At 41.9% G+C, this 12,774-nt stretch overlaps 1 protein-coding gene across 2 annotated transcripts in view; it reads left to right on the top strand.

The window, feature by feature from the left end:
• Positions 1-12,774, top strand: part of STARD3NL (STARD3 N-terminal like) — a 120,477-nt gene that overhangs the window by 86,485 nt on the left and 21,218 nt on the right. For both annotated transcript variants that reach the window (XM_073630495.1, XM_073630494.1), the window contains 3 exons: positions 1,263-1,316; positions 2,354-2,471; positions 8,651-8,749. In XM_073630495.1, coding sequence (XP_073486596.1) covers positions 1,263-1,316; positions 2,354-2,471; positions 8,651-8,749 — 271 coding nt within the window. The remainder of the gene's footprint in view (positions 1-1,262; positions 1,317-2,353; positions 2,472-8,650; positions 8,750-12,774) is intronic.

Raw genomic sequence — 12,774 nt, 5'->3', positions numbered from 1 at the left:
CTGTTACTGGCCACCACAATGATTTTTCTTGATTTCTTTTAGTGTTTCTTAAAGCCAGAAAGTTGCTATTTGAAATGCCTTTAGTTTTTGGCCATGTCTGTGATCTGCTTTTTTTTTTTACAACAATAAACAACTAAAGGAACATCCTCAGGAACTGGTGATTCCATAATTTTTGCCAGGGGTTGTACTAAATGTGATGCATAATACACATACTGGACTTGCATATAGTGATTTGTTCAAAGTATTCTTCTTACTAACACCTGCGTGATGTTTTATTCTTTTTTGAAGGATTTCATTGCTTTATTCAATACCATTTCATTGTTTTAGACAAATAGAAAAAAATGTGCAAAAAACATTTCCAATAACCTATACAATTAAGCTTTTTCTACTATTTATAATAGTGTTTTTTTTTTTTTACCCACTGTAATGCTTTCTAACACTGCATCTTTTTCTCTGTAAACAGCAGGTTTCTAGAGAAAGGTACAGTGCCATCTGCAGGCAAGAAAAGTTTGTAAAACCAACTTCCAGTGATTACCATGGTTGGATGTCATGGTGATCGCACTACCTTGAGCCATGCTTATCTATGGCGTGATCTCATAACTATCAGTGCACATAGGTGTGTGCTCCTAGTTTACATTTATAACCTAGGTTAATGTTCTCATAGCATTGGAAAATGTGCCTGAGAATGTTAATCTGCAGTTTGCCAACTGGTTAAATTTGTGCCCATTTTCTATTCTACACTACTTTAATTTCCACCCCAGGTTTCCCTTTTAGGGCTCATATACACATGCTGCCGTCATACAGACTGCCCCTCTGAAAAGCAATTCAGAAGGTAGCCTGGAGGCGGCAACCTCTTGCATGCCTGTTTTAACCTTTAAAAGTCCACAACACTGCACTGAAACCGCATGCATTGCACACTGGGTAGTTGCAGCGCAGCCTGTTCATTTGTGGTGTGGCTGCGGCAGTGTGTAATAATATAGCTAGTGCTAATTTGCAACTGGGCAGTAAAACCATGGCTCAGCTGCCTATTTTTACTGCCCTCAGCTGCTCGTGTAAAAGAGGCCTTAGAGTTTAGTGGGGAGATGATGTAAGAAAGCATATATATTGACGGTTGCATTATTTAAAGTTCAGGTTAAGGTGTTACCTATTGTAAAGAATAACATGTATTCTCTTTTAAAATCCTGTGCTAGAAAAATGACAACTGAATTGGTTGCTTAGTTACAATGCTTTAATTTTTTTCATTTTTTTTTCTCTTTTTATAGTTCACAACCGCAACAACTTGTGCCTTCTTGATAGCAAAAGTAATTTTATCGAAGGTAATTTTAACCACTTCAGCCCCAGAAGTTTTTGCTGCTCAATGACCAGGCAATTTTTTGCTATACAGCACTGCGTCGCTTTAACTGACAATTACGTGGTCATGCGATGCTGTACCCAAACAAAATAGCTTTTTTTCCCACAAATAGAGCTTTCTTTTGGTGGTATTTGATCATCTCTACGTTTTTTATTTTTTTGCGCTATAAACAAAAGAAGAGCGACAATTTTGAAAAAAAAAAACAAAAAAAACAATATCTTTTACTTTTTGCTACAATAAATATCCCACATTTAAAAAAAAAAAACACACACTTTTTTCTCAGTTTAGGCCGATATGTATTCTACATATTTTTGGTAAAAAAAATCTTGCAATAAGCGTATATTGATTGGTTTGAGCAAAAGTTATAGCGTCTACAAAATGACGGATAGATTTATGGCATTTTTATTTATTTATTTTTTACTGCGATTTTTATCGGTTCTGCGATATTGCGGCGGACAAATTGGGCACTTTTGGGACCATTGACAATTATGCAGTGATCAGTGCTATAAAAATGCACTGATTACTGTATAAATGCCACTGGCAGGGAAGGGGTTAACACAAGGGGGCGATCAAGGGGTTAAAACTTTATTCCCTAGGTGTGTTCTAACTGTAGGGGGGATGGGACTGACTAGGGGAAAAGAGAGATCGTTGTTCATACTTAGTATGAACACACAATCTGTCTCCTCTCCCCTGAGAGAATTGGGATCTGTGTGTTTACACACACAGATCCCGGTTCTTGCTCTGTCATGAGCGATCGCAGGTGCCTGCCGGTCATCACGCCTGCTGGGCACTCTCATTGGCTCTGGGTACACGCTGTGGGCACACCGCTAGTGGCCAAAAGATGAGGCAACATAAGGTAACGTTAATTTGCCCAGCCGAGCCAACCTGCCGCAGTAAAACTGCGGCGGCTGGCCCGGAAGTGGTTAACAGCTTAGTCAATTAAATCTTTGCTTTCACCATACTGTATAATAAATGGTTGAGAATGCCTATTTGTTTCCCCAGTTATTTTATCAAGGTGCTTTTGGATATGTACTTCCTATCGTGTCCTTTATCTTGGCCTGGATAGAAGCATGGTTTCTGGATTTTAAAGTTTTACCCCAAGAAGCAGAAATGGAAAACCGTAAGCCATTATTTATTGTTGAGTTTAGAATATAGTTCACGTACCCAACAATGTGCCTTCAGGGACCTAAACACTCTCCGCATGAGCTTAGGAGACCAAGGGTAAGATCAGTAACTCTATCACTCTATAACAGGGTTATGCAATTAGCGGACCTCTCGCTGTTGCAGAACTACAACTCCCATGAGGCCTAGCAAGATTCTGACAGCCACAAGCATGACACCCAGAGGCAGAGGCATGATGGGACTTGTAGTTTTGCAACAGCTGGAGGTCTGCTAATTGCATATCCCTGCTCTATAACAAACAAACAAATCCACCACCGGACTCACCCAAAGAAATGAAATTCAGCGAAAATACCATATGCATACTAAAACCACTTTATTGCACATAAATTAAACCAATAAAATATATGTTAAAGCCTCATAACTGCCTGTCTGTCCAAGTCTTATTTTCCATGGTACACAATTGGCATGCCATGAATACCTAAAATTACTATATGAATACCTGAAGTATTAGAATTAATATCCTAGTCCAATTTGCATCTTATAAGCATGATAATACTTGATTCAATTAAATCCACTGTGCACAGTATAACTGATTGATTTCCGCATAGAACTTTCCTCACAGAGGATTTGATTTTTCACTCCTCCTCTCCTGTGACACACTTTTGTGTACAGCTAGGACTGGGGAAGAGAGGGTTTGCTGACATCATCTGGCCTGGGCACAAGGAAAATTGTAGGATTACATTTTTGATAGTTCCAAAGGTGGATCGAAACATGAAGTACTGTAGGAATGGCTCCACATTCTACACCTGAAACAACAAAAGTGATGTTTTAAGCTCACCTGCTTTAAAACAGTCCTTATATTAAGAAAACAAGTTACAATCCAACTATAATCTGTTTTGCACAGTGTTTTCACAGTTTTTGACATTACAAAGCAGATTTCTCCGGTGTTCCTGGTTGTAATTCAGTCTGACATGCTCCCTCAAAGATTGCTCCCTGAACGGAGCTGCTAAATATAGTAGTGTTTGGGGTTGGTCATGTCAGTCTACTGGACAGCTTGGCTGTTGCTATATGTTAGGCCGGGCAAACACTAGTAGATTTTCTAACAAACATTAGTACGAAAATTCACACAGTTTCTCAATACATTCAGTGACTTGACAAATTCTGTTTGAAAGTACTTTTATATTTCGTTTTGGTTTTAACATTTGATTCTGGAGCGAATGGACTTTCACAAACAAAAAACACATTAACTGTTAGAAGTTAATTTGTTCGAGAAAAACGTTTTGATCCTAATACCGATTAAAAATCTCAAAACGAACCTCCACATTAATTGCGGTGTATGCAGTCTGGCCGCATTACAGTAATAAATAAAAAGGCTTCAATTGGGCTTTCAACAAGCCTCAGTTGGTGCTGAAGCACTCCTGAGGTCCCACCAAATGTGCAGTAAAGTGCCTATGACTTGGTTACATCTCCGGCAAAGAGAGAGGACCGTGGTAACCATTTCTTAAGTTTAGAAGGAGTGGAGTACCAATTTTTCAGTAGTTTTTATTAGAGGTTTTCTTGCAATCTTGTGCTTATGGAGCATTTCTGAGCTGAGATACAAGCCCCATTTCTACCGATCATCAGAGAGCTATTCATTCCTTCTGTGTTTGATTGTTGCAGCCAAAGATATGCCAAGGAAGTTGTCCTTTCTACTTGTTTGAGAAGGGGAGAGCAAGGGGGTGGGACTTTAAGTGAGGCCCGTGGTTGCAAAAAGCGTAGAGATGAACATAGTTAAAATTTATTTGATGCAAGCCATATGGTAACAACAGTTATAGACCGCATGAGACCGAAGGCAATCCTGTGTGAGGTGTAAAAGTGATGGGTGAACCAATTGGAACACTATAAGAGAGGGGAAAGTGTGAGGAGGTGAGTGGAGGAACCGTGCTGGGGGAAAAGGGAGTGTGAGGAGCTGTCAGCCAAGGTGACCAGCGAAGAGGTGAGGCAAGGTTGAATTGGAAAGAAGGAGACCAGCGGGGACTGGTGAGAAGGTAAGGTTGAAGATCAAGGGGATGATGATGAGGATTACTATTTACCAATTGGGAAGGAGAACCAAAGGTGAAGCGGGAGAGAGATCCCCAGCCGTTGTGCAGTAAAGTGTATAAGGAAGCCTCGAGTGTCAAAAGCCGCCCAGGAGACATCTATATAGGCGCCCACACGTTGACGCCCACCAGTGTCACGCCATGCAGCAGGACGGGGGGGGAGGAGCAGAACAGGCCCGGGTCCTCTGACCCGGCCAATCAGCACCAAGAAATCCCTTGTCAGCTCACGAGCGTGTCAACCTCACACGTGTAGTACCCGGCAACGTAAGCCATCCTAAAGTGCTCCCAAGCGGGAGCTGCGGCGGACATATCGGCGGGGGCGCCCCATGGGCAACCACCAGGTCAGGCATGAGACCAAAGGCAATCCTGTGTGAGGGGTAAAAGTGATGGGTGAACCAATTGGAACACTATAAGTGAGGGGAAAGCGTGAGGAGGTGAGTGGAGGAACCGTGCTGGGGGACTTTCTACTTGTTTCCCTTTCAGGCAAAAAACTTCCAGGGGGAAAATGACCTAAACAAACCCTTTTTCTGTGCAGAGGTGTAAAAATAGTTATGCAATTGGAGATAAGTCAAGAATGGGAAACATTGCGTACCTAACACTGTTGCCAACATGTTGTACGTTTTCAGTCTATCAGAGGCTGTGCAATGGGTAGCTAAAAGAGGCATATTGTGCCCAGTTCTTTTCTCTAAGCTAAACAAAGCCTGAAGGAAACCCATGACAAGAGACATACAGGTGCTACCTTTGCTGAACACCTTTCTAAAATTTTTAGTTGTCTCGTGGTCATGCTGATCCACTGACTTCAAAAAAATTCAGTAAACCAGAACTCATATTTAATAATTGGCCCTGTATGTTAAGAAAAAAAATCCTAATCTATGGAGTCTAGAGTTGTTTTCCTTGCAGCTGAGTCCTCTGTGCAGCACTAGGTCCACACACCGCCATCTTGAAATCCTACAAGTACATAGACATGATGTAAGTCTCTAGGAGCTATTTGGGTGGTAGAAAAAACCTGTGGCATGGCTTGTTCATAGGCATGGATCCCCACAAGTGTGCAGACATACTGCTGCTTTCAGGTATATAGGATCTGGTGGAGACCTGCAACATGTCTGCACATGCACAGGGGATCTTGCCATAGGCAGACATGCTGCAGGTTTCTGCTATTTCTCAAATGCCTGGCAGGGACCAGCAGCATGCCTGCACACACGCAGGAACTCACAGTGCACATGTGCCCCTTACTAAAGTTGCCTCCTAGGCGAGGAATCGGGAATTAAAAGGGACACACAGCAGAGCATAGAAACTGCTTTAGTGTGCAACTAAAGGCAGAACGAGTCGAATAATGTAAGTGGCTGGAGACAAAATTGACAGGGGTTTTAACCTTTTTTCACTCTTATCAAATTGAGAAAATAAAAGTGTTGGCTTTAGATATACTGTAACCAGCAGTGTAATCTAAAAAGTACTCTGCCTTTTTTTTTTTTCCTTTTTCCAATGTTGTATTTAAGTGGTTCTAAACTCTAAGCTCCCCCGTCAGCAATCCAGTGCTGTCCAGGCTGATGCACTGCTCTTCTTTTTTTCCTGGTCCCACAGGAGACACTGACAGCAGCAGGAGCCATAGGATCTTGTTGCTGTCAATCAAACTCCTGTGAGGAGGGAACAGGGGCATGGCTTGCCAGCACTGTGTGTCTGGGGATACACACAGCCCGACTCAGGAATGTGCCCCTTTATCACATGGCTTGCTCAGGGGACACCCAAAGGAAGGAGAAGCGTACAACGTGGGGGACGCCAGAAGAAGAGGTAGGAGAGAGCTCTGTGCAATACCATCTCACAGAGCAGGTAAGTATAACATCTTTTTTATTTTAATTTAAAAAAATGTTTTAATACTTTAATTGTATAGGCATCTAAATGTTGTGAGAGCAGTACTTCTTTTTACACAGTTTCAATTGAGTTATTCTTAGTTCTTTCCCATTGTGTACATTAAATAAGCACAGCAAAAGTAGAATAAATTAAAGAATTGCTTAATACAGAATTGACCTGATTTTGTATTTAAATCTTCAAAGTAGGACACATGATGGAGATATCTCTGCAGGCAGCTAGAATATGTTTGCAGCAGATGGCATGCCGGTAATTAATCTCCATGCAGATCTAAAAGCACCATTTAATCCAGATATGCATTTATTTAAGAGAATGTATTTTTGCACAGAACTAGCATCAGTATCTGGATATTTCATGCCCCCCCCCCCCCCACCTTGCAGCAGCACCCCCTTTCCCTTCATCTAGTGAATCAGTCAGGACTCTAATGCAATGCACAGTGCTGTCATTGTAACGCCTGTGTGTTAGACTTCATAGACTTCAATGAGAATAAGGGCCCACTGACACCATCGCTCACTGCCACTGGCATTTTTATGCATTGAAACACATTGCATTTGACAGCCCATTTAAAATGAAAGTGCAGTAATGCACCTCGATTCAAGGCAAGCTAGTGTAGGCATTTTTTTTCTGTTATGTAAGACACAGGATACCATGTAGTATAGTGCACTTCATTGGATTGCAGCACATGGTGGTGGTGCATTGGGGGCACTGATTCAAAATCAGTGACACTTCAGCAAACCATTGCATTACTGTTTCGAAATATGTATGAATAGGCCTTAGTCAGCTGATCACTAATAATTGATATCCACATATACAAACAACATATTTGACTTAAAATATTGTGTGTTTATGTATGTGTAATTTTTATGTTTATATTATAGCTATTTTAAAGCCTACTAGGCATTAGTAAATCTGCTTGGGTTAGACTCGCAGCCAGTTTCGAATTGGAAAATTCTGAATATTTAAAATGTGTTTCCCCAAACCCCACTGAATTCCACGTGGGGTAAATCTTGGTATACCATTCGTATTTCTTGTGAGACTGGGCTCCACTTTAGGGGACGTGTACCAATGGCAAAAAAAGTACAACAGGGAGAGGGCCTTTTCAAGCTGCTTTATGGGCTACATTGAAGACACACAAATCCTTTAAATTGCAGGTTTGGGGGATATGTTAAAGCATGATCTTCACTGGTCTCATGATTCGATACGATTACGATTATCTTGTCTAATTCAATTCAATTCCGCGATGCATCGCAATGCATCACGATTACTGCGCAAGTGCGCATGGTTAAAAACTTTTTATCCAAAAATTCAAGCGGTCAGAAAACACAATTTTTCTCCAGTGGCAGAGGCATGGTGGGATCAGAGGGATCTGAGGCATGGTGGGATCAGAGGGATCTGAGGCATAGTGGGATCAGAGGGATCTGAGGCATGGTGGGATCAGAGGGATCTGAGGCATGGTGGGATCAGAGGGATCTGAGGCATGGTGGGATCAGAGGGATCTGAGGCATGGTGGGATCGGTGGGATCAGAGGGATCAGAGGCATGGTGGGATCTGAGGCATGGTGGGATCTGAGGCATGGTGGGATCGGAGGCATGGTGGGATCAAACTGGGATGGTGGGATCAGAGGCATGGTGATATGGTGGGATCAGACTGATAATGGTGGGTTTAGAGGCATAGTGTGATGGTGGGATCAGAGGCATGGTGGGATCAGAGGCATGGTGGGATCAGACTGGCATGGTGGGATGAGGCAGAGGGGTGACGGTAGTGGAGGGATGGAATCAGTGACACTTGCACTTACCTGCTATTAGTGTCAGTGGATTCCCCCTCTTCCATGCTGCTCAGTTTGTTTTCCCCCTTCCCGTGCCTCCAGTGAAGCCTCTCTTCATGTCGGGTCTCCTTGAGCTCCTCCCCCTGCACTGTACTGGCTCATCAGCTGACTTTCTGCTTCAGTGAAGGGGATGGGGCTTTATCCACCATGCAGGCTCTGTGTTTCTCCCGGAGAGGCAGAGTACTGCACGGAGAGATGGATGACGTCATCAAAAATTGATTCGGCCGACTCAAAGCATCGGTGCAGCATAGCGAACGTCTGAATCTGAAGCTTTTACTGAAACGATGGTTGGGTGAACATATGATACTTTTATTGCACACTAATTAGAGCAATGCAAGCCACAAGCTAAGACAAATATATGACATCATTATAATGACAATTTAACATTTTAAAAATGTTTATTCTTAGGACGTTTAATGATACAAAGCGTTCGTGAACAAGCTCCTCTTTTGCCACCTGGACCAATATCAGATGGACAATTTTATTCACCCCCTGAATCTCCTGCAGGTACTGTATTTACATCTGTGAATTTACACATTTTCTGATTTACTGTTGTTTTATCAACCCTGGTAGAAAAATGTAATGTAGAGGCCTATCAGCTGTTACCAAAATTTAGTCATATTTGTACTACTGATAGAAAAAATCAGTTCTGTGCAAAGTACTTAACTGTCAAACTCAAAACCCCATATAGATTCAATTAGTGGATTACACATCGCTGCTTTGAAATCTGAACGTCTCATAACTCACTAGCACAGAATTTAAAAGGGAAGTATGGATCCCAGCTGCAGCTGTCCCCAGCCACCGCTAAGACTGAGTGATCAAAGATCGCTGATCGCTCAGTTCTTGGTCTCCAGCCTGCAGAGAGCCAGTGACTGTCAGTCGCTGGCTCTCTGCTCTGCCCCTCCAGCGCTCACTGGAGCGCTGGGCTGTGCAGGGAGCAGGAGTGGCTGCCTCAGTCTCTTAGCGGCTCACTGAGAGAATTGGGCCAGCTGCCGATCCAGGCATCTGGGTGGATCTGAACTGTAAAGTCATGAGCGACACCAGCCTATGGATCACAGGAGTGCAGAGTGAAATGCACTCCTGTGATCCATAGGAGAAGTATTGCCAAAATAGCTTTGACTTTATTTCTCCTTTTTAATATACGTGCACACATTTATTTGCATATCAGGAGAGGGGACTTTGTTTTTTGCTACAACTGTCATCCAGTGTCTTTGCCAAACCTAGCAGAAGAATTAAGGCGAACCTGGAAAACTGGAAATATATGGGCTGCCCTTGCTGACTCTGCAAGCTCCAGAAAGCTCTCCTATTAGCATCATGAACAAGGAAAAAGCAAGCAGCCAGCGAAGTCTCAAAACTCTGAAATTCCTGCACTGCATACTTGTTCCTGGTTAGTTGCTTGCTAGGTAGGGAAGCCTAGATCTAATTTACAAATTTGCAGCCTGCATTTTTAAAAGCAAACCAACCGTGGCGGCTCCATTTTTATTCTCGCAGAATCATTTTAACCACTTCTCTATTTACTTATATTTAAACTGGCTGGGTGGTGAACTTCTACTTCTGGAGTGTTGTTTATAATAAGGATAGGGTGGCCAGTGCACCATTTAAATGCCTGTGATCAAAGTGTCATTAGACAGTACAGATCAGACTATGGGCACAGAGCCACACTGATGGACCTTTGTGCCTTTAGTCTGTGATCTGAACTGTGATGGCCAATTGTGGTGAGGTGAAACATTGAGCAGCACGGGGGAGCGGGGTCATACTGAGCAAAAAGGAAGTAAAGAAGGAGCATATGGACCATGCAGGGGGCACACTGACCACCACTGTTATGGGGAAAAAGATCAATGACCACCAGCAGTCACTTATAACACCAGTATTTAAGGGGGCACATGCCACTGACCATCAATTTTTAAAGTGGCACTTGCCACCACTATAGGGGTACTAACCCCTGACCATTAAAGTCTACAAGCTGTTCTGTGCATTAGAAAAAAAGGAAAAAATCCTGCGAGCCACACTAAACCTTATGCTTGATGGAAAACACTACCCAACTGTGTGCGTTAAACGCGTCTCATAAGCGTGCAAATGGCAATTACAAAAAAAAAATATGATGCGCTAGAGTGTGCTAAATGTTCTACTTAATATTATAGCATGCTGAAATTACTGCGCGTATACATACGCATGTGACCATAAATATATACTGTATAAGTAATTTATACCCACACAGGGTATGTAAAATTGAGTGGTGAGTGCAAATGAGTAATCAAATATGAAATATGATATATATATACACGAACAAATCAAAGTGCAAAATGTGCTAATAAGTATATCTAATTTCAATAATGTTCAAGTACATAAACAAACATAAATGCAGATAAATTCCAAAAAAGTGCTTAGTGCCAGATAAATTCCAAAAAGTGCTTATTGCCACACAGTTCATGTGAAAAAACAGTCCTTATTGGAAACAGATCATATAAGTAAACTGTGAAGTCCTGCAAATAAATAATAAAGGTGCTTATGCGTGATATCCACTAGTGATGTAATTAGACTTGCTCATAATTCTTTGTGCCGCAGACCATGCGATGGTGTAATCCGGTGACCCCCAAGGTAATATGCTCACCTCAGAGCGTGTGACTTAGTCGCTAAACAAAGTCAAATCACACTTTTGAACCACCCCAGGGCTCTATGCAGATCACAGGATCCCAGGCTCCAATGCGGTATTCACAGATTGATGAGAAGAAAAAACTATATAGTGTGATATCGTTTAAAATTTATTTAAAACATAAATACACTCCTCAAATGGGGTACTCACAATCGTAAGGTGCGTCAGTGCACCGCTCTAAACAAAGCATACGGTCAATGCATCAGTGAGGGTATGGTGTGCGTCTCATCAAATGGCAGATCTGCTGGGGAGGGGCCAGGACGGAGCGACAGGCAGCGGATCTGCCATTTGATGAGACGCACACCATACCCTCACTGATGCATTGACCGTATGCTTTGTTTAGAGCGCTGCACTGACGCACCTTACGATTGTGAGTACCCCATTTGGGGAGTGTATTTATTTTTTGAATAAATTTTAAACAATATCACACTATATAGTTTATTTCTTCTCATCCATCTGTGAATTCCGCATTGAAGCCTGGGATCCTGTGATCTGCATAGAGCCCTGGGGTGGTTCGACTTTGTTTAGCGACTAAGTCACACGCTCTGAGGTGAGCATATTACCTGGGAGGTCACTGGATTACACCATCGCATGGTCTGCGGCACAAAGAGAGTTATGAGCATGTCCAATTACATCACCAGTGGACATCACGCATAAGCACCTTTATTATTTATTTGCAGGACTTCACAGTTTACTTATACGATCTGTTTCCAATAAGGACTGTTTTTTCACATGAACTGTGTGGCACTAAGCACTTTTTTGGAATTTATCTGCATTTATGTTTATGTACTTGAACATTATTGAAATTAGATATACTTATTAGCACATTTTGCACTTTGATGCGTTTATGTATATATATCACATTTCATATCTGATTACTCATTTATGAGCACTCACCACTCAATAATTTGAACACAAGTATAGGTGCATCAACACAGAGATCATAAAAGTCCCAATACAAATCTCCTAGTAATTGACAATATAGTCCATCTGGCATACACAGGCAAATCAGCTATGTAGTGGTATTGGGAGAGGGAAAAAAACGTCCACAGGAAGCACACAAGGCTGCCATCAATTTAGGGAAGAAACCATATTCCAAAGAGCTGAAAAAAACACAAGTGGAGAGGCGCCTCTGGGTGCAGTCGTTTTTTAAAATCAATTTAATAGACAACGTAAGATCAACACACATGTAGTATAAAAATTAAAAAACATGGTATCAGAAAGTCAAGATGACATTCCCACATCCTGTGACAAGATCCGTGCTGTGTACGATGACCAGGGATCTTCCGAATGATGTAAACGCCGGCTCCGAAAGAGTGGCCTCAGAATGAGGATTGGAACACAGTGGATGGCTGGCAGCAGGGGGACGATGTCATCAAAAATGGACGCGTTTCATGAGCGTGCGCACTTGGATGCTCTGCAAGTCACTCTCTTTCCTCAGCAGACAAAGTCTAAATACCATAGAGAGGGATTAAATAAAGAAAAAAGACACAAGGGCGGAGCTGGATGAGGCAATATGGGGGAGGTTGGAAGTGATAATGAAATTAGTAGACTAACCAAATTAAGATGTAAATACTATAATATGCAAATAAAAACTATGGATATAGTATGCTGGTCCGGACTGAGTATATATAATACTGGTAGGGGAGAAAAATATGTATATTTAGTCTAAATGAACTAATGGACATATATAAAGTAGTAAAATAAAAACTGTTATTATATATGCTGGATATGAAAATTGGAAAGAGGAGGACAAGCTAAACCCACAGAGCACCAATGCGCACGCATGGGAAGTATCCATAAATACAAAGAAAATTATATAACATATGTAGGGATATATAAAAAAAGCGATAGCATTATTAAACATAGACGTACATAA

The sequence above is a fragment of the Aquarana catesbeiana genome, linkage group LG05 (genome assembly GCF_042186555.1).
Source record: "Aquarana catesbeiana isolate 2022-GZ linkage group LG05, ASM4218655v1, whole genome shotgun sequence".
NCBI classification, from domain to species: Eukaryota; Metazoa; Chordata; class Amphibia; order Anura; family Ranidae; genus Aquarana; species Aquarana catesbeiana.
This window is presented reverse-complemented; position numbering and strand designations above follow the sequence as displayed.